The 22,864-nt window shown below is 50.8% G+C and overlaps 1 protein-coding gene across 3 annotated transcripts in view; it reads right to left on the bottom strand.

Moving 5' to 3' along the window:
• Window positions 1-22,864, bottom strand: part of CAMK2A (calcium/calmodulin dependent protein kinase II alpha) — an 80,374-nt gene that overhangs the window by 42,427 nt on the left and 15,083 nt on the right. For all 3 annotated transcript variants that reach the window (XM_038412951.2, XM_038412950.2, XM_038412953.2), the window contains exon 3: window positions 6,178-6,237. In XM_038412951.2, coding sequence (XP_038268879.1) covers window positions 6,178-6,237 — 60 coding nt within the window. The remainder of the gene's footprint in view (window positions 1-6,177; window positions 6,238-22,864) is intronic.

Genomic DNA, 22,864 nt, shown 5'->3' with positions numbered 1-22,864 from the left:
CAGTGTAGATGTATACAGTCATAGTCATCAAACCCACCAAGATCATGCTCCCCAATGGACACCCTCTAATTTGGGCAGTCAGGTGACATCCCCAGTGAACAGTCACATCACTAGTACTCACACCATCCTGTGCCCCAGGGCATGTAGAGAGCCACTTCCAAGACCTCCAATGGAGAACAGTCAGGAGGTTCTTGGAACAGTGATTGGGTTCGCTTTGACTGTAGTCATGTATTTATTAGTCCAGCTCTTTAGATGCTCATTGCACAGAGCTGCAATTCAGAAGCCACTACCTACTTGTTCTCTTTGTTGTTTTTTGCCTGTGTTCTCTCCAGAAGAAGGCTGTCACCTGCTTGAACATCCTTTCACCTTCAGTCTCCTCTCAAAGGGACGACGTGAGTCATCACTATCATCACTGCCCAGGAAGACTATGACCCACCAATGCTGATGTGTCGCTGCAAGGCAGAGTCCTCCAGGAGGTTTATTGTTGTATTTTCATTAATAATTATGAAGAGAAAGGAAAAGGTTTGTCATGCCTGAGTGGGTCTTTGCTCTCAGTCCCTTTTGTGGAGCTGATTTGAACCATGGCTGTTAGTCTAATTTATTAGTATTTCCCCCTTTCACATTGCTGGTTTATGTATTCATCCTCTGATGCTCAGAGACCTGCAGTCATCCAGTTATTCTCACGCTCAGTTACGACTTTTCTGTCTTCCTGTGATGGCCACATGGGTCAAGAGAGAAACATCAAGTACATAAAAAGTTGTTACAAGGAGGAGGGAGAAAAATTGTTCTCCTTAGCCTCTGAGGATAGGACAAGAAGCAATGGGCTTAAATTGCAGCAAGGGCAGTTTAGGTTTGACTTTAGGACTTTAGGTTTGACTTCCTAACTGTCAGGTTGGTTAAGCACTGGAATAAATTGCTTAGGGAGGTTGTGGAATCTCCATCATTGGAGATTTTTAAGAGCAGGTTAGACAAACACCTGCATCCGATGAAGTGAGCTATAACTCAAGAAAGCTTATGCTCAAATAAATGTGTTAGTCTCTAAGGTGCCACAAGTACTCCTTTTCTTTTTGCGAATACAGACTAACACGGCTGCTACTCTGAAATATGTCATTATGCAAGGGATGGTCTAGATAATTCTTAGTTCTGCCATGAGTGCAGGGGACTGAACTAGATGACCTCTCAAGGTCCCTGCCAGTCCTATTATTCTATGATCCCTTCCTGTTCCATGAAGAAGGTATCTGATTCCTGTGAGGATCCTCGATGCATGTCTTGGGGAAACAGTCAGTGACAGGAGCCATGCCAAGGAATCTGTACAGCCGGAGGGCTGGACGGCAACAGAGGCCTGGAGTTTCACACAGGGCCTCAGAAATGAATGAATTCAAAACCTGAAAGCCAAATTCAACTGACACTGCCCTGGTTTGCTCAGAGTAGGGGTCACTGCCACAAGAAAGGAACCTTTCCCAGGTTCCTCCAGGGTTCTATCCCAAACCAGGAATTCACCCAGTGTCACTCAAATCTAGGCCCAGGCCACTCCGAACTGCTCCAAATCTGTGGGTTTGGTTACGGAAGTACTGCACAAAGCTTTGCCCTCAGGGATGTTCAGCAGCCAAGCGGGGGGTCATGAAGGCTTAAAGCCTCCCATGCCCACCTACATACCACAGCCTCCTTCGAGCCTCCATCCTAGGCTCGGCCACTCCTAGCCACAATGTGTGCAATGGTTCGAATTGGTATAGCTTGCCACCTGGGAATGCTTTATGTGCCTGGATATTGACCACCACCAGTAACTGCAGAGTCTGCCATGTCCATGGGGGATGTCAGTGAGAAGTTGCCATAGGGAATGAATGAGACCCCCGCTAAGGGGCCCACATCTCATCAAGAAGGATTTTCTGCCTCTCTCTCTTCCTGTGGGATCCAAAAGAATTGCATGTTATGGGTGTGGCCCCTGAGGTCTAACAACTATAAGAATTATTCAGGGGTATGGGAGGATCTGACCTGTTATTTAAGAAGAAGCTCCAACATCTACCAGAATTAGAGATGGATCAGATAAAACCCTCACATCTGGACTCCCCTGAGCAGTAGGGAAGCTGAGATCTGGATCCATGTCATGCAGCTGGTTCCCATCTCTAGAATGGGCCAAAGCAACATGCTAGACCTAAACAGCTGCAAACGTTGGACCTTTGGATCCATCTCTAATTAAAACAGGAGGGGATGGTCCAATCCAGTGGAAACGCCCCAGTCCCTCCTGCGGTGCATCCCTCGTGGAGAGGTAGTAGTGTCCCGCAGCCCATGGCTCTGGCTTCTGCCAGGAATCTGGGCTCCACTGCAGACTGGCTTTCCTTGCATTCTTGATGGCATTGATTCTTCTTTCTCCTCTTTATTTCCAGTCTGCAGCATTCTAGTTCATTCCAGATCATCAGTGGGTAATTAGCCTGTTTGTGCTGCAGTCAGGGGAAGCTGTGCTCCCAAGTTTCCAGGCAGCAGTGAACAGTGGGAGTGCGAGGTGCGGGAAGAGAAGTGCCTTGTGGGTATAAATAGCAACCAGATTGGTTTCATTAGCATCTTGCTCTGTTAACCCTTTCCAGCCCAGCACACCCTGCACCGAGGCCAGCGGTGCGCATCAGGAGTGCACGCCAAGGATGAGTGGTGAATAAAAAGGAGGCAAGACTGGTGAAGACCAATCTGCAGCATAGGCTACCCTCAAAATGCAGGGGGCCTGGAAGACCTCTGAAGCCAATGCTAAAACTCCCATTCACTTCAGTGGGAGTGGGGCCTGGCCCAGAGAGTGTATGGCACAGCAGCTCTACACTGCTCTAGCTTATACCGTTGAGAGGCTGATTCATCTGATTGGCCCATCCGGTTACTGATTGTCTGTGCTATGGGGTGCTGGCGAGAGGGGGAGGAGAGGGCTGCATCAGACTAGCCCCCTCTTGCACCCTTCCCCCGTTCGCTTGCTTGCAATCCTTGCCACTTTGCAGCAGTTACCTGCTGCCATGATGGACACTCGTGTTTCCCATCGGAGGAAGCTTCCCGGAGTTCCTTTGCTGTCCACTGGGGAGTGCTAGGGTGCACCCCATGTGCTCTGACTTGGACTGTTTCTTACTTCTGTGGCTGGGCTGATCCCTGCACGTGGAGCCTGTTACAGGAAGGTTTCCGTGCCCTGACATCAGCAAACGACATGCCTGCGGGTCCTCCCCATGCCTCGCTGAGCAGTGGGCAGCCTGCAGGTGTCGGGGTGGGTTGCTTGGGGTGCCTGGTTACAGGGCAGCTTTTGACAGAACTTTCCCCCCTGCTAACGGGGAGTGGATCTGCACTAGAGAAGAGGAGGAGGAGGAGGAGAAGATGAAGATAATGACTGGCCAGAGATGAGGACTCACGGGCCTGCCATAACTAATGCTCCCTGCCGGGCAGTGGCTTGTGGATATAAGCGAATCTGCATCTATTAGCAGGAGAAATGCTGCGTTTCCTGTATGAACTTATACCTGCCTGGCAGTGATAGGCTCATTCCCTGGCCATCTTCTTACAAATGCCCATGGGGTCATTTTAGTTTTCAGAAGGTAGGTGCTCAGTGCTAGCTGTGCCCAGGACAGAGTAGCAAACCTTTGGCAAGGGGAGACTTCCCTTCCTCTGTGGTCTGTCCTGTGCAAAGGGGGCGGGAAAATGCTCTCTTTGTCCTACCCTCCAGGATTGTCCTGGGGTCTCCAGGAATTAAAGATTAATTTTTAATTAAAGATTATGTTGTGTGATGAAATCTTCAGGGATTCATCCAACCAAAGCTGGCAACCGTACTTTGTCCCCGTCCCCAGATTCATTGCGTGAATGACGCTTTGCAGGCCTCGGGCGCTTGCCACTGGAGGACCTCAAAGTACTCTAATGAATCCAGCCTCCCAGCATCCCTGGGAGGGAGGCAGATATTGTCATCCCCATTGTACAGGTCAGGAGTGAGGAGGCATGAAGAAGCATAGGTCACTTGCTCTGTGACTAAAGCTGGGAAGTGAATCTAGCGGCAATCACCTGTTCTAACTACTTACACGCAGGAGCCCTGATCTGTTCCATTACGTGCCGAGTCCAGCTATGTAATAACTGTGATGGCTTTGTCTTCTCTGTCCTGCACCTTTCACCTTTCCTGGAAGTGGAGAGAGCAGCCTGTGTGTCCTGCAAGCTGCATGCAGGGAGCAGACACTTCACTGCGCTCTTGCCGGCAGACTTTACTTTTGTTCTTTCTTGTGTGGTTTCCCATATGATACTCCTCTCTTTGAGCAGGGAAAAGCACAGCACCCTCCACCTCTGGGGGCTGCGCTCTCTCTCATTTCCAGCCCCAGAGAGTCTGGGAGAGATTCGGAGGCTGTGTCGCTTGGGAGATGCCAGGGTGGCAAAGATTAGTTATTAAGCAGCGAAATGCCAGGGAAATCGGCAGCATAGCTGCGATGGCCATCACCTTTCCCTCCCTCCCTCTCTCTGCTCTGCCCCCCAGATTCTCGCACTGCTTGGCTGACACCCCTTCTCATCCCTCTCCCGTTTGTTTTCCCTTTGCCCAGGAGCGTTGTTCCAGCTGGAACGAGGGGAAGCAAATGCCTCTGTTGTCACGGTAACAGCTTGGTCCAGCGAGGTCTGTGACTCGAGCTGATGCAGAGACGACCTGACGCTGCTGCACTGGCTATTTGCCTGAGACAGACTGAAGCTGACAGGCTCTTTATGAGCTGAAATATTTATGAAGCAGGCACCGTGTGTGTGTGTGTGTGTGTGTGTGTGTGTGCGTGCATGTGCCGGGGGGTGGTAAGGGGGGTGCAGTTCCAGGCAGAGCAGACAGCGCAGGGCAGATGGAGTCTGGTCAGCATGGGCTCACCCACGTGACTGACTTTCTGTTGCCATTTACTGTCTCCCCCTCACCGTGGTGTGCCACAGAAATGCGGTGGGCATTGCATGACGATGTGATTTGCTAGACAGGTGCCTTGGGAGGCACTGGGGAGGGGGCGGACAGGTGAGCGCGCTAACCCAGACCGGCCATGGCTTGCAGCGCTCCGCATTCTGTGGCCGACGCTTCAGTGTGTGGCTTGTTCCACCTACTTTACCTCGGCCCGGATAGGGAAAGCCAGGCAGCAGCAAGACAAGCGGGGGAAGCCCCAGTTCAGAACGAAGCTGGCTCCATCTCAGCATGGTGGGCCGCTCTGGGAGGATACCGTGGCGGAGCGCCTGCTCCCGGCTTCGCAAGCCATTTCCTTTTCAACACGGTGCAAAAACCCACCAACCAGAGTCCCTGTGGGAGGGAAGGCTTTCCCTAACTCCCGCCCTGAGAGCCACGGGCCTTGCTCGCTACATTCCCCGCTGAGTGGGGATCTTCCTCTGGCACAGCCAGCATCAGCTCGGGCTCTGGGAGAATGGAGAGAACGACAGATTGAATCAGCATCACTGGCAGGGCTTGGGGCTGGGTTTTTTTCCTTTTCTCTCTCTCTCTTCTCCTGGCCTATTTCTGACTTTCCCAGAGGCTCAGGAGTTTTCCTGGAACAGCTTTTCTGAAGGAGGCAACCATCAGATGGACCTTTGATGGGAAAGCCCCCATCCCCCTTTTCATGTCACCCGCCTCCGCAGCCCCCACCCCTTCGCTGGTCCCTGATGGGATCTGCTCTCCCTTTGGAGAGCCCTGAGGAAAGGAGCACCTGGGCAGTGGGAGCTGGGGAGGGGTAAAAATGGAAGCACTGCCCACTTAATGGCATGCTCCTGCTTCTCCTTATGTGGCCAAGTGCTATGCACAGGGCCTGATCCAAAGTCAATGGGAAGCTGTCCGTTGATTTCAGTGGACTTTGGATCACACCCTTAGACCTCATTGGAGGAAGTCACCCCACCGAGCCAGCCACTGAACGTTCATGTCCCATAGGGAGTGACTGCTAGCCTCTGGGGATTAAGGCCTTTGGCACCTTGTTCTCTTGTCACTTACAAAGGTCTCCTACTCCAGTTGCACCGACCTTGGGGGAGCCATTCCTGACCAGCACAGCACGAGTGGGAGGAGAACAGGCTTCTGCCCCTCAGTATGCCTTTCAATACCGACGGAGGCCTCAGCTTGTCCAGCCTCTCTCAGAGGGAAGTGGAGGCAGGTGCAGGGTGTGACTGGAAGGAAAGGAATGCAGAGGGGTTCCCGCTCCCCACACACACACGTGTCCCCAGCATGGAGAAAGACCCTACCTATGTTTGGATGCTTCAGAAGACGGCAGATCCGAGCCTCTCGCTCCAGCTTCTGGTGATCTGGAAAGAAACAAGTCACAAGTCAAGGTTGAGGGGAAGACCACGCAGGTTCCTTTCATCAGGAGACATGGCTATGGTCAAACCCGCCTCCACTTCCTCTCAGGCTCTAGAAAATACAAAGGCTCCTGGTGGGACGTGATGCTGCCCATGCAGGGAATCCCAGCAACATTCTAGGAGGCTGTGGTGGGGAACCAGTCACTTTTACCCTTTAGGAACAGGGTTGAGGATATTCTTCAACACCAAGAGGATCTGACATGTATATTTCAGCCAGGATATCCTTGAGGAGCACACCCACAGGCTAACCTCACAAGACCCTGTATCACTTTTAAATGAGATACAGGGCCTATCATGCCTCCTCATGGACAGCCTTATGCCTCTGTCCCCACCAGCCTGTCTCTGCCCCAGGCTCCTTGCCCCAGTCTCTCCCCATGGCTTCTCATCCCAGTTTCCTTTCCTAGCTAATCCCAGTCTCACACACTGAGCTCCTTGTCCACCCATCACAGTTACCCGTCTCTGCCCAGGTCCTCAGGTTCCTCGTCCCTCTCTCCTTCCCCAGCCAGCCCCAGTCTTCCCCATTCCAGGCTCCCCATCAGATCTCAGTTTTGCATCCACCCCATTCCCAGTTCCGGTATCCTCACCAGTCTCAGTCCCAGCTTCTCATCTGATCTAAGTCCCACCCCACTCCCAAGACTGGCTCCAAGTCCCTCCCCCGCCATTTCCCACCCTGGCTTCCAGTCCCAGTTTCCTTGCTGAGACCATCCCAGCCCCCACCCAACTCCCAGACTCTGCCTCCCTCCCCATCCAGCTCTTGTCCCCCCTGCATTTGAATCAAGCTGCCTCCTCCTTCCCCTCCTCACTGCCTGGGTGCCAGCATAGGTGAGACTCTCTGCTCTCAGTTCTGGAGCCCAGCAACACAGCAGCCTGCAGCAGCCCTGAGGAGCAATTGCAGGGAAAGTCCTGCTTTGGTCCTGCAGCTCCAGGCTGGAGCATCCTTGGTAGCTCTGTGGGGATGGCAGTCAAGTCAGCAAGTAAGAGCTGGGTGGGGATGGAGCGTGATCAGGGCAGATAGACTCTTCAGAGAATTTAGCTGCCAAGATCTAACAAGTCTCTACTGAGCATGTGCAATCTGAGATTTTGCAACAGTTTATAACTTGTTCCGATTTGGCCAGTTTCCCCCTTGATAACAGCAAAAGGCACATTCTTGACATCAGGGTGACCTCTCTGCCCAATCTCAAGCCCTCTCTCCACAGCATGGAGACGCTAGCGCTTTTCACCTAAACGACTGTAAGAACTTTTTGATATGGGCAACGCAATGTATTTTCCCCTAAACTCGTTCTTGAAAATGGCTGAACCATTTCCACAAAGCCCCCCACCCCCAAAAATCAGCCTAAGGCAGACACACACCATCAAAAATGTCAGCGCTAATGGTTAGAATTTGGCAAAGTTACAAAGCAACAGAAAATGGGCTCTTATAATGGGAAATGACAGACAATCTGCCTCTCTCTTTTTTCAGCCTCTCTTTTTTGTTTTGTTTTTTTGTCCTGCCCGTTCTCTGCTCCTCTTTTCACTGGATTTGTTTCTTCTTCTCTCCTACAACCCCTGGTGCGTGAGTGTGTGTGTGTGCGTCTCGCTCTCTCTCGCTCTCTCTCTCTCCCTCAGGAAAAACACAAACCTCATAAGGTGGAATTTTGGAATGCAAGATGTACAGAATTAGGCAGCCTGCATTCTCCCATCCCTAGCTGACAGAGTGTGTTTTGATGTGACGAGATGATCTGGGGCAACAGTCTCACACTGCACCAGAGGTGCCATAACATCAGACTCTTAAGCTCCAGCAGATCATTTATTGCTGTGTGCTTGTGAGCCTCTCCCTACCTCTCCAACATCTCTTTCAGTCTCTCTTCAACATATGCATGTTGACACAAACTGCAATCTAATTCTCCTCTAGTGTCCTTCATCCTTCGGCCCTGATAGTGCTCTGCAGTAACACTGTTGAGGAGCATGACTCAAGCACTAACATAGACACACATGAACCACCAGGAGAACATCTCACCCCGTAAGGTTACCCTGTATTCAGCGAGCATCTCATTCCACCCAGGCTTCTGCATACGGCTTCCCTTTCCCAACTTCTCTTCCCTTCTCAAGACCACTTCAAATATACCTGGTTCAGGAATTCCTGGCCTCACAGTCATCCCTGAACTTTGCAATTCTATGAAATCCAGTACAGGGAACCTCATCCAAATGGCTCCTGCGTTCCATTCTGGGATGTTCTGAAGTGATTTTGTGTTTGTTCCTCTGCATTTTACTGCCTTCTCAGTCCACGAAATGGACTTCCTGGGAAGAGATACGTTCCCACAGCAACCATTTGTGAATGTATTTCATGGTATCAGGCACTAAGCAGCAGGAAGAAGAAACGGGGTTATTATTAGAGCTGGGCAAACCTCAGCCATGACTATTGCTATGATCCATCCTGGTTCACCTCCTGGAGTTTAACTTTTGAGTTTCAGTGAATCCTGCTTGTCAGACTCCCATGCAAGATCCTCACCAATTCCTCTCCGCTCCTGGTGTTTATACCCTTCCAATATTTGTAGACTAATATATGTCTTCCCTTTAGCCATTGCTTTACTAAACTATACAAGTTTAGTTCTCGGAGTCTTCACTCAGAATTCATCCCCCATAGACTCCTTGTACTTGTTAGTTATCTCTCAACTCATAGACTCAAAGACTTCAAGGCCAAAAGGGTCCATCACAATCATTTAGTTTGACCTCCTGCATGTTGCAGGCCACAGAACCTTGCCCACCCACTCCTGTAATAGACCCGTAACCTCTGGCTGAGTTACCGAACTCCTAAAATCTCTCCATTTCATCAACTTCTTTCCAATTATGTGGTGGCCAGACAGTAATGCATAGTCACATCACTTAACGCACTGCAGGAATGGGCTCATATACTCTGGTGATATGCACAATATAAAAATCTACACAGAATAGAGCAGAACAGAGCATTCCAGGTGCAGTCACAGAAGGCCTGTACAGAGACAATCAATATCACTCCCTGGGATACTTTTGTATGTACAGCCCAGAGCCACAGTAAACTTTTTCATGGTCTTTTTCAACACAGCCAGTGAATTGCCCTGAGTAGTACATTCCCACTGGCTTTTCATAGATTCATAGATTTTTTAAGGCCAAAGGGAAACATTACAGTCAGCCTTGTCTGATCTCCTGTACAACACAGGCCAGAGAAGTTCACGCTGTTATTGTTTGGGTCAGTCTGAGCTAGTTCCTCTTCTCTCTGTCCGCCTGGGCTCTCCGTTATCAGGCATCACTCATTGAGAGTGTCTGCCACCCCATGTCACAGAGGAAGTGGGCAGCACTTCCCCTGGCACATGTGGCAAGAGAGGGCCTGCAATGGGCTACATGGAGAACATTGCAGGAGCCAAGGACTGGGCAGGGATGCCACTTTGCTCACATAACATGATCACGGGCATGGTATAAGAAGCAGACAGGACACAGTTTGCTCTGTCATGTGGCCTGCAGTGGGCCCCAGTAATATTCCCACCGTCCTTTATTTGTTTAAGGAAGAAAAGAGCAGCAAAGTCCCGCAGAACACAACAAGCCCTAGCACACCGGAGGCCTCCTCCCAGCCAAAGGCAATTCACCAAGCACAGCTGCTTTCCCTGCCATGAGCTGCTCAGCTCCAGGCCTGCTGCACATGCCCGAGGAGTACTGAGAAAGCTGCATGCATGGGCAGAGAGGCCCTGGGGGCATTCCCCTAGCAGGATGGAGGCCCCTGGCTAACTCACAGGAGGGTACAGTTCCACCATCACAGCATAGCAGCCTCCCAGCATGAGTCAAAGGCTGCAAAGAGCGAGAGTCACCTCCAATCACAAGGCTTCACAGAGGAGGGCTGGGTTCCTCTCCTCCAGCTGGCAGGTGACATGAGCTTCACTTCTCAAAGTCTGTGCTCTCACTACCTTGTAATGCCCGAACAGCAGGTCAACAGCACTGATGGGAGAAGCGCATGGGTCACACTCAATTCCATCTCTTTCCCAGCACATCCTCCAGCTACAACACAAATGCTTCCTTGGATCCAGGTGGTATCTCATCGTGCACACTGTGCTAGCGAGACAGATTTCACCTCTTGGATTCCCACACACTCCTAGCAGAAGTTGAATGTGCTGGGACAGCACAGGTGCTTTCTCACTCAGTGAGATCCAAACTTGATCCTGTGTTTGTACTTTGGGATGGGGAGGTAGCAGGGAGTGAGGCACGAATAAAGGAAAAGGGACTGGATAGAGCACGGGATTGGGCATAGGAGAGCTGGGTTCTGTTCCTGTATCTGCTGGGTGGCCTTGGCCAAGTCATGTTACTGCTCTGTGCCTCAGTTTCCCCATCCGTAAAATGGGGATATATGATACTGACCTCCTTTGTAAAGTGCTTTCAGATTTACTGATGAAAAACACCATAGAAGAGCTAGGTACCATCATTATTTTGGTAAAGGCCCTTGCTTATTGAGAAGAATTCTCCTGGGAGGCATGGAGTGCCCTGGAAATGAGAAACAATTAATGCAAACAGCAGTTGACTTGGCTGGTCATTTTCTATGTTTCCCTTAGCTAGGATCCTAAGGGAGGATAGCACAGGAGTGGGAGGCAGGACACCTGGGCTACCTTTCTGGCTCTGCCTCCAGTCTTCCTGTGTCTTTTGACCTGTCGTGCCTCAGTTTCCCCATCTGTGAAATGAAGATGCTAATACTTTCCTATCCGTCATAGGGCTAACTTCATTAATGCTTGCAGAGTGCTTTGAGATCCTGAGAGAGACATCTGTGCAAAGCATTATTAGAAGTGAGATAAAATGGGAACCATTTATCTGAGCTCTGAGGCCATTAATAAATGGGATGTAGACCCAAACGAACCAGGTTTGGATTACTTGACTAATGAGATTTTGCAAAGCAAAACCCCCAGCCCTGCTCCTGCCCATTCCTGTCATTCTGAGATTCAGAATAAATGTCTCTCCCCTCACCCCCAGCTTTTCCTTCTGCCTGGTCCTGCATTTGTACCATCACAATCTGTCACCATTGAAATGACTGCAAGGTCACAACTCAGGCGTTTGACAGCAGAGCCGGCCAGGAGGGGGTTAGCACTTACTAAAGCACGAAAACTACCAAGAATAAATAGTGAGAAACAAGTGCAATGGATCCGAGATGGCGAGAGGAGATAAAGCAGCAGCCCTGGAGCCTGGCTGGCACTGGACAGAAGAGTTATATCAGCAGTCTGGTTTTCCCTGGGCCACCCCAATCTTGGCACAGAAAGACCAACTGCGGGGGAGGGAAGGGGAGTTAAATCTTCATGTCCCATTCAGTCCGTGGCCTCCCTCTAAGATTGTAACTAAAGGCATCAAGCACTCTTATTGTTTTGCCACCAGGAACGGGACTAAAACAACAATTGAGTCCACTTATAGTAGCCACCAAAGGTCCAGCTGTTACTAACCTGGCACATTTGATCCAGTAGCCTAAAGGTTAAAGGTTTGTTAGTTCAGTAGGAACCCTCCAGTCCAACTATTCACCACTAATGGAATTGTGTGGAAACCTTGAGATGCTTGAACTGTTTACCCCAGTCTGTTTGACTGACCCTGCACAGGGGGAAAGTAAGTACAGCTTTTCCTACCAATCCTGTAGTCGTGCATGTGTTGGGATGGGCACTCGCAGAAAAGCGCCCCGAAGTTATAACAGAAAATCTTTTTATACACACCACAAAATATGCAGCATTAAAACAAAAGGTGCATAACTGAGAACTGGCTGTGTCTGTTAAAATGAGACACCACCAGCCATCAGGTGCCTGGAGGAGTGAATTTATTATTTGCCTTCTGAGCTTCTGATGTTATCAAGCTATATCCTGCTGTCCTTACTCAGGCAAAGCTTCCAGTGAAGTCACTGAGTAAGGAGAACGGATTAAAAGCAGAGCAAAAACTTCAGAATTTGGCTACTGGCTCCTCTGATATTTACCAAAGAGATACGGACTAAAATGTGGTGGTTTTAGAATAACCTTACTTGGGCCTGTAGCAGGATTTTAACTGATGATCTTCAGCACTAAAAGTAGAATCTCAATTACCTGAATAATAGGGTAGCTAAAAGAGTACCTCCATTAGCTGTCGGCTGTAATAGACTCTTATCCTTCAATGCAGATCGACCACTAGAGGGAGACAAAGATGCAACTTCTCCTAGTATGGGTTGCCCATTCTTTGCTATTCAAATCCACATGTGCTGGACAATGAGGTCAGGAGACAGAGGGTGGATTCTACGGAGATCAGCCCTCAATCACAAGGCAGCCCAGCACTGGGACAGTACATCCAGGGTGATGGCAAGCACTGAATCCCAGACCATCCGACACTGGATAATATTTCAGGGGGAGCATATCAGGGAGATTAACTCTCAGTCCGTGAGTCTGGCACTGGGATGTTGATTGCAGGGAAACAGAACAGATCTGGATTTGCAATTAACATAGTTGTAATCCCTGTCTGGAGAATAAGAAGGGAATGGTTTCCGCAAATTCTTGCCAGCTACATTCCAGGGGCTCCTGGGATTCATGGGGCAGACAGGCTGTGGGAAGATTAGTGATATATGGAGTTTTAGCAAGGAGCCTGGCCCCTGCATGAAAGGGAGCAGTGGTGATTCACTCCATCCAGTCCCTCAGGGAGAAGAAGTGGTCCTCACAGCCAGCCGCAATGACGGTTCAGTTTGGATAAACCCCCCAAGAGCTGGATGCTTATCTGCTCCTTACAGGGCTTTTGGAGCCAGAGACGCAGGTTGGAAATCTCAGGAGGATAGATATTTTCTGCCTGCTGTTGTGAACAACCTGAATAAGGGTGGCAGATTTTGACAGACATGGTCCCTGTCCCAGCTGAAACCTAGGGCTGGGATTTTCAAATGGACCTAAGTGAGTTAGGAGCACAAATCCTATTGACTTTCATTGCGACTTGAACTGCTAAATCACGCAGGTCTTGTTAAAATCCCACCCTAGGAGGGCGAGGTGCATGAAAAGGAAATCTAGTGGGCTGTGAAAGGTAGTCAAACTTCTCCAGGGCCCCCCAGCGGTGTCATCTGAATTTGGAGTTCTGTTCCACCATCTCTCCAGGTCTCACTCTTCGCTGCTCCTTTCACGCTACATCTCAAAGCTTCTCCTCCCAGTGCTGGCAGCTTTCCGACTCTGGATACTCCCTGAGCCAAACCTAGCTCCATTCTCTGCACCTGCAGGAGCATCAGGATGAAAACAGGAGTGGCTTTGGATGAATGAAAAGGCAAGAAGAACAAGCCACTTCCCCTCCTTGGGCCTCGCATTCTGCAGCTATCCACCATCAGGGATAACCCCACTGACCTGCCTCCCAAGGATGCCCAGAGGCTTGTTTTGTTAGTGGTTTAAAAGGGCTTTGAGATGCTCAGGGCAGAGGTGCTGCAGAAGGACAGAGAATTCAGATCAAGAGGGGAAGACTGTGTTTAGCTCAGGAAGGCTAAGCCGGGCGCGGTGGCGCACGCCTGTAATCCCAGCTACTTGGGAGGCTGAGGCCGGTGGATCGCTTGAGCTCAGGAGTTCTGGGCTGCAGCGGGCTATGCCGATCGGGTGTCCGCACTAAGTTCGGCATCAATATGGTGATCCCTGGGAAGCTCGGGGTTACCAGGTTGCCTAAGGAGGGGTGAACTGGCCCAGGTCGGAAACGGAGCAGGTCAAAACTCCCGTGCCGATCAGTAGTGGGATCGCGCCTGTGAATAGCCCCTGCAGCGTAGCCTGGGCAAGACAATGAGACACGGTCTCTTTTACGGGGGGAGGGATAGCTTAGTGGTTTGAGTATTGGCCTGCTAAACTCAGGGTTGTGAGTTCAATCCTTGAGGGGGCCGTTTAGGGATCTGGGGCAAAAATTGGGGATTGGTCCTGCTTTGAGCAGGGGGTTGGACTAGATGATCTCCTGAGGTCCCTTCCAACCCTGATATTCTATGATTCTATGATTCTAAGTGGTCTGTAACACACACGCAATATATGGCACCCACTCACCTTTCCAGATACCTGCACAGAAACACCGCCACATACACCTAACCAGCAGCAGACACACCCAGACACTTGCCTGTCTCACACAACTACCTGCCTGCACTCACAGCCCTACAGGTGCCCTTGCACATCCATGCACACACCTGCTTGCAGGTGTGCACTCTCACAAAATCACTTGTCATGCACACCCCTGCAAGCCTGCATAAAGTCTCCTCCTCACAGCTGTGCAGACACCTGTGCACTGAGGAATGCACGTCTCCACACTCATCTACGTGCATCCCCGCAGACCCAGCCTTCATGTACATGGATACCCACTCCTGGCCAGGCTGCTGCGTGCACACACTGGTACCCACACCTGTGCAACAGACACACAGCTCAGTCCTTGCTTCCTTCCTCCCTCACAGGCCACAACCCTTCTAGAATGTAGCAGAGAATTGGCCGATTTCCTGTTCTGGTTTGTTCAGGTTCTTATAGTGCATCCAGCATTGTGGCATTTGACATCTGACAGTGATGCATTAACCAACATAACTAGCTTGGCCTTAGGTAGGAATTTTGGGTTCAGAGACACACAGGGAGCTGAGAGGGCTCTGGAATTGAGCCAGGGGCATGAGAAGGAAGCACGGGAGAGATGAAAAGCAAAGGGAGTTTCAGTGCAGTTAAGCACAGCATGGGTGCCATGCTCTTTCACGTGAGCTGCAGAGGCCAGGAAGGGGGAATCCCTCCTCCTACTCCCAACAAAAGCTAGTGGCACTGAAACATGGCAAGGAGCAGGGAAGCTTTGCAAGTGATTTCTGTGTATGGCTGGAGGGGATCTGGATCTAAATCAAAGCCATTGCTTTCAAAGGCCATTGGATCTTGGGGGTTTCACCTGAATTGTGTGCCCAGAAACCCCAGATCAGGACATCCCTTGGACGTGGAGAGAGAGAGGCCAGATTTGGCGCAAAAACATCTCCTGACTCAAGAAGCGATGGCTGAAGACACACAGCCACACAACTCACGCTCAGTGTCTTAGAGGACACTGGGCCTCTGGTATTACCCCCACCCCTCTGTACCTCAGCAGCAACATGGGGGGGCTTTGAAGAGGAGCATTTGTCAATTCTCATCCCCTTTTCCTTCCCCTCCCCCTGTATTCCAGGGTGATTCGTATCCATCATATGATTCATCCTCATAGGAGGCAGACAGCCCATTGCATTCGATCATGACCCCAGGGCTCTAACAGTTAGCAGCTATGCTGCTCCTCCACCTATCCCAGGTATGCTTTGCTCCTGGTAGAGGTCTTGGTGGAAGGATTAAAACTAGCTTCCTGACACTGGTGAAATAGTAGTACTATCAAGACTCTGCTGGGTGGATGGCTGACAAAAGATGCTGGTGACTTGATCCAGGTCAGCCAGTAGAGTAAGGCTGCAGGCTCCTCTGCGTATTTAAGGATGAAGATGCTGGGCTACTGCTTGAGGGGTAGACCAACAGAAGCCTGAGAAGAGGACAAAGAGGGAACCAATGAAGACACAAAAGTGGGTGGGGAGGGGGGAAGAGAAAGAAAGTAATTCAATCTGGTCTTTCAGGAAGCCCTGAAATCTGCGATGCTTCCTGCCCGGTGGCTTCTCTGCTGCCAACTTCGATCTGCCTGGAGAAGCCAAGCATTCAGCCCTCCAGAAGAATCCGACCATCTGCTCTTGACGGACAGTGGCTTGCTTATTAATTGTCCAAAGGATAAAAATTCTGTTGGGGGGTGGGGTAATTAATGCACTAGCCTTCCACTTCTTTTAAATGAGGCTTGTATGAGACAACAAGATGAGTGAGTTTCCCCTAGACCCTACTGGGTGGTTTTCATAAACCCATTTCATAAACCCAACCAGCAGCTCCACATGGTTGGTGGCCTCAATTCAGGGAAAGCCACCTAGGACTGAAGCAGCAGTGGAAGTTGACAAGTCAGGAACAAGGGGCACTGGCAGAGCTATGCAATCCTCCAGTCCTGGACTATAATGGTGCACTGCAGATTAAGGTACGCCAGTAGGTTTATACGAGAGTCCAGGTCTGGAGTAGCAGGGGTGCTGAAGGTCAAAACTGAGGAGACTTGGTAGAGCTGGGGCTGGGGGGTCTGGGACTGAAATATTAGGAGGTGCTGCAGATTAGGAAAGAGGTGCATTGGCAGAACTTTGTGGGAGATCAAGCCTGGAATAGCTGTGATGCTTCAGGTCGCGATTGTGGTATATTGGCAGAGCTATGTGTAGGAAGCCTGCAAAATGCTGGTCTATTTTAAGATTTGAAAGGAGATGATTGGGGTTGGTTTTTTTTTACCTTTTGAGAGATGAATAATGGTGTCAGGTTGAAACAACATGAGAGTTTTGCCCATTTTCAGGGCTCTCATTCAGACTAATTCAAAATCACACAGATCGAGGGCTCTGCTACAGGTGACAACGCCCTCTGAAATGCCAGTCAAGAAGAAATCAAAGGCAACTTGATCAGTACTGTGCATTCCCAACCCATCATCTCCCTTTGTCCAACACATGTGCATGCTGCGCCTAGAGCTGATGCGAGGAATGGCTGCCTGAGCGCACACAGCAGCCAAAATGAAAACACAAATTCTCTTTTTTGGCAGCTCAGAGAGAGGGAAACATCTGAGGAGAGGGAGAACACTGCTGCCAGCTGCAGAACTCGATTGCTTTGCACAGACTGAGGTGGCACCTGGCCAAACCAAGACAACTCCCCCAGCCCCTGGTTTCAGATTTGGTGAGGTTGTCTCAGTAAGAGGGAGCTTTGCTGACCATCCCAGGACCTGAGCGCCACATCCCCCAGGCTGGCATCTCAGTGTAGTACCAGATCAGTGCCCTCCTTTGGAAGGGATACTGAACCAAGGTTTCCCATCTCTGGCTGTCCGGGGGGGAGTTAATGATCCCTTGGCACTTACTGGAAAGAGTAACGGGTAACCTAGGTGTCCTGGCAAACACTCCCTCTCACAGCCAAACAAGTCCTCGTGTCCAAGGCTGAGCACGAGCTATAGCTGAGTGCACAATTGCAGCTGTGTTTGCATACACATGCACTGCACCTACATACTGCTTTATAAAGTGGTTTAGCACTTTGAGTACAAATTACATTACATAAAACCAATTCTATTTTCTTTACAGTATGTGAATGCCATCCAGTTATAAAACATAATACAGCGTTCCCACTTGGATCAAGTTCTTGGCAATAAATCTTCCCTTGCTATACGCCTTTTGTCCTCTGCCTCCCTGCTCCATCAACAACGCATTATAGACTTTTTCTTTATAACCCACAGCTCAGTACATACACAACCGAAAATCAGACTATGCCCCTGGTAGAGAGGTCTGTGAAAGGAACATCACCGGGGTAGCTCTCAGAGGCTTTGGTAGCAGATTAAACCTACAGCTTTTAAGAACCCACAGATGGAAATCATGCATCGACCCAAGTGGGAATGAAAATATAGCCAGCTCATGCTCTATTGTTCTGCATTATGTATAGAGAACCATAGGGATGCATGCCACTCTGCAGATATAATATAAACCAAATTCGTGCCCCAAGGAGCTTACAGTTTTATTTACGCAGCTATCAACTAAAGAGATCATCAGCCCTTGAGAAGGGGTGTCGGGGAGAGGGGACTGGTAGGTGGCAACACAAGGGAAAGGGAGAATAAAAGCTCTTGAGAAAACTTTCTTGCCGTTTAAAAGCCTCAGGGGGGCGGGTTGCAGTCATTTGAGTCATCATGTTACCTTTAGTAACCCTACTATAGTAGGCATGTGAGAGGGAAACTCCAGAGCGGAGGGTACTGGAGAAAGGTCAGGCCAAGAAGCACGGCAGAGGAGTGCCTGAAGGAGAGTGAAGTCACTAGGCTGTTCCAGGGTGGAAGAAGGCGGTGAAGTCTGCGTGGGAGGAGATGATGGGAACGTGGTGGAGTTAGCGGGGGAAGGCCCGGTGGGGGGAGCAGTAAGAAATGGGAGAGGAGATGTAGGAGAGCTTTGTAGGTGAGCACAAAGGAGTGAATATGATACAGAAATTGCAGCAAGACTGGAGGAGGGGGGAAAGCCATGGCACTGCATTGGGAGAAGAAGGGGACTTTTGCAATGGAGTCTTCGAAGGTCGGCGGGGAATAAAGTGAGGTTTGGAGGGCAACCAGAGGTCATTAGCTTAAAGCCAGACCGGCCTGGTGGCCCCTCTGAAATAATTTGGAAATCTCAGTCTAGTTCCCCTCACAGAAACCATCACCCCCTTTGGGACTTGGTTGGCATCAGGGCCGTCCTTACCCATAGGCAAAGTAGGCAGCTGTGTAGGGCACCAGGAAATTTGGGGCACCACATTTCCTGGTGCCCAGCGCAGCTGCGTGCTGCTCCGGCCCTTGCTCCGGCTCTTCCCCACACCCCTGCCCGTGCTCAGCCCTGCCTGTTCTTGCCCTGCCCCTTCCCCGCCCCAGCCCCATCCCTACTCCCCTGAAGACTGCAGCCAGCCCCGACCCTGCATTCACCACGTGGTAAGTGGAGTGACCCCGCCCCAGCCTGCTCCGCTCCTTTGGCTCCCCGCCGTGCCGCCGGCGAGTGCTGGGGGGTGGTTCCCCCTCCCCCCAAGCTTGGGAGCCAGGAGAGCAGAGCAGGCTGGGGCCGGGTCACTCCACTTCCCGCAGGAAGTGGCCAGCCCCCGTCCCCTGCGGAGGCCTGGGACCAGCCTGCTCCTGCCCGCGGAGGCCTGGGGTCCCACATAGCCCCCCCCGCAGTGGGGGGGACTGCCTAAGGCACCAAAATAACTAGGGACGGCCCTGGTTGGCATAGTGACAACAGGAAGCAGGGATGGAGGGGGCATGGAGAGCTAACCTCTCTCACCTCTAGGAGTGTTTGGTCCCAGAAGCTGTTCTGCCATCGGGGCAGCTGGACCATCAGAAAAATGGAAACCAATGAATCAAAGCTGAGCAGATTTCCCTTCATCCCATCTCCATGGATCATTCACAGCTGCTAAGGTGACAGGTTCACAGCTTCCATGCATCCGATGAAGTGAGCTGTAGCTCACGAAAGCTTATGCTCTAATAAATTTGTTAGTCTCTAAGGTGCCACAAGTACTCCTTTTCTTTTTGCGAATACAGACTAACACGGCTGCTACTCTATTACCAGGTGTGAGATCCAGGCCACAGCATCCCTGCCAATGCCTGCACCCCCAGACTGTACAGTGCACCTTCCACTATGCAGTGTGGCCAGCTCTCCCGTCCATCACTGCTTAGTCCAGGCTAGGGCTTTGGGTGATCAGGGCCAAGATTTTCACAAGAGGCCAGTGATTTGAGCTGTCCCAGTGTTTGGCTACTCAACCTGAGACACCTGAAAGGGGCCTGATTTTCATAATTGCTGCATGCCTGGCCCCTGGTGAACAAGTCCTGTTAAGGCATCTCAATTTGAGCACCTAAAAATAGAGGCACCCAAAATTATTAGCCCCTTTAGAAAATCTCAGCCCCTCTGTATAGTGACACTAGGCAGCGCAGACTGGCTTTAGGCAGCCTGGAAGCCAGAGAGAACCACAGAGGCTGTCTGCGTCCAGCAGCTTCACTAACGAATCCCTTCCATTTGTTACTGTTGAACCTGGCCTCATGACTCCCAGGAAGGACGCTCAACCCTGCAAAGCAGCGGGGCTTCGGAGAAGGCGCTTGCTCTTCTGTGAACAGCTCGCCAGCCATGGAAGAGGACTGAGGGGTACTTTCAAAAGAGCAAGTGTAGCTGTGGAGAGTTATAGCACCCTGCCTAAAACATTTGGGGATGTCTGCACTGCAGCTCCAATAGCCATATCCCAGCTAGCTTTCACCTGGCTAGCTCGGGCACGGTAGCCGTGAAGCCGTGGCGCCGGCTGCAGGAGCACCATCAGAACGCTGGGTACTTGCTCGGGGGCTAGCCTACACGGAAGTTCGTGCTGCCCTGGCTTCACCATTTCAGTACCAGATTAAAGCCAGATCAGGGTGTGTCTGTGCGAGCTTCACCCACCCGCTGTGATTGCAGAGCAGACACATCCTTGGCCTGTAGCTAGCCCAGCCCCTCCAGGTCAAAGCTGAATCACAGGTTATGTTGACCCCGGAGCTGAAGTTGTCACTTCCAGCTCTCGTAGACATACATGCACCAGATCTCATCGAGCTAGCGGGCTGAACGTAGAAGCACAGCTGTGACACAAGCCGCAGCCGGGGCTAGCTGCCTGGAGGACGTACCTACAGGATCGTCCTCGGGATGGCTAACTGCTGCGGTTACACTTCTCTTTTGACTGTGCTAGCTCAATCAGGGCTAGCATGGTTATGTCTGCTCAAGCTGGAAGTTACACTTCCCAGCCCCAGTGCCACCATTCCCAAGGTCACAGTCGCCACGCGGATACATACACGAGATCAATCGCGAATACTTTCAGTCCCACACCTTTAAAAGTAATAGCGGGCCACTACATGCCACGGAAGAGCTGGCCCCATGGCATGGCCCCATTCAGTTTGGGGTAGGTGAAAGCAAAAGATGAAGACGGATGAAAACCTTTTAATACAGCTGGTCAGTAACAGGGCAAAATATTCCAGGGCAGCGAAGCTGCCAGGTTCACCCAGGTGGAAGGTCTGCTCTCCGTCTGCTTTCAGGGCCAGAGAGCCATGCAGAGCAGCAGGAGATTGTCAGGGACTCACAAGTTGTTATGGCTGTGAAGAAAAATGGTTCCTACATCGTTCTTGACAGTTTTGGGTCTTGGAGACCCTGATAATCCCTTGTGCAGCCAGTTCTGCCAAGAACAGCAACAATCAATTATGCAACTTTTTGCAGGCAATGTGCATCTGTGTGTGTGGCTGGGGACAAGGGAGCGGTGGGGGAGGAGGAAAGGCGAAGGGGACTGCATGGAACAGCAGCTGGAACCAAATGCAATGAGCCACGGTCTTCTGTGGGAGAGGTTTTCCACTCTGCAAAGCACAGCCGTTGCCCATGGCAGACTACAGGAGCTAAGCAGCAAGGTGGCTGGGACAGGCATCTCTGAAGAGAACTGGGAAAGAGGACATGGGTGGAATATAAAATAAGCTCTTTTTCCATTGCTGGCGGGCCATGTTTCTCAGGGCTTTTTGGATAGAGAGGACAGAGGGGCTCGGGGCTGGGGGAATTATTGAAGGGTTTGATCTCTCCTGCTAATATTTTCACTCTATTTGTCATTGGCAGCAGCCTGTGGCACCAATCTGAGGTCAGTGAATGGTCACTGCTCCCCAGGGTCTGATTCACTTGGGGCAGCCAAGGCTGGCCGGGGCTTGTAGCAGAGTCCCCAGGTGGAAGAGCAAAGCGTGATTGGAGCCCTTTGAAAAGAGAGGATACCCTTAGGATGCTGGCTAGAAAATAAGAATGGCCATACTGGGTCAGACCAATGGTCCAGCTAGCCCAGGAGCCTGTCTTCCAACAAAAAAGAACATGAGTACTTGTGGCACCTTAGAGACTAACAAATTTTTTTATTTATTTTTAGTCTCTAAGGTGCCACAAGTACTCCTGTTCTTTTTTGCGGATACAGACTAACACAGCTGCTACTCTGAAACCCATCTTCCAACAGTGGCCAGTTTCAAATACTTCAGACAGAATGAACAGAACAGGGCGATTATCAAGTGATCCATCCCCAGTTGTCCAGTCCCACCTCCTGGCAGTCAGAGGTTCAGGGATACCCAGAGCATGGAATTGCATCCCTGGCCATCTTGGCTAAAAGCCATTGATGGACCTAGCCTCTATGAACTTATCTAGTTCTTTTTTGAACCCAGCTATATTTTGGCCTTCACAACACCCCTTGGCAATGAGTTCCACAGGCTGATTGTGCGCTGTGTGAAAGAAGTACTTCCTTATGTTTGTTTTAAACCTGCTGGCTAGTAATTTCATTGGGGGAGCCCTGCTTCCTGCGTTATGGCAAGGGGTAAATAACCTAGTCACTTTCTCCACCCCCTTCATAGTAGTGACTACTCCTTAATATGGAGGTTCTCTGATGAACACCTCCCTGCCTACGGCCACCACAGCCCCCAGGGACATGGAAAAGGCATCTGGGGACAGCACTGAGGAATGAAGGTTAAAGTCTACATCTGCTTGGTTATAGCTCTCCTGTTTGTATCTGTGCTCTGTGTCTCCGTCTCACATTACTACTGAATCTCCCTCGGCCACACTCCCCGCTCTCACCTGTCCTGGCTCCTTTGCTCTTTGGTACTCTCCTGTGTTTGCTACTCCCGCAGCGCTGGCTGTGTGTGTGAACGGGGTTACCTGGCAAAGACTGACACGGAGCAGCCCCACTGGGTGCAGAAAGGGGCTTGGTTTCTGAGTTCAGCTGGCTAAAAAAACCCTCTAGAAACACCAACAGACTCCTGGCCTAAGCTGCAGCAAACAGGAAGCATCACTGCTCAAGGCCCGACGGCTGCTTCGCCACCGGGAAGGAAACAGCTCCACAGGCTGGGAATCGCACTTCAGAGAAACTGAAGTGAGAAGACGATTGCAGAGGTGGGGAGAATTCCCACGTGGGACAAAAGCCATCACCACCACTCAACATGAGGCTCCAGAATTAGCTCCACATAGAAAGCCCAATCCTGACTGGCACTGAATGCTCCCCATTCCCATTGAAGTCAATGGGAGCTGTGGGCG

Source organism: Dermochelys coriacea, chromosome 8, assembly GCF_009764565.3.
Source record: "Dermochelys coriacea isolate rDerCor1 chromosome 8, rDerCor1.pri.v4, whole genome shotgun sequence".
In the NCBI taxonomy this organism is placed as follows: Eukaryota; Metazoa; Chordata; order Testudines; family Dermochelyidae; genus Dermochelys; species Dermochelys coriacea.
Note: the sequence above shows the minus strand (reverse complement) of the source record. Positions and strands in the feature narration are given on the sequence as shown.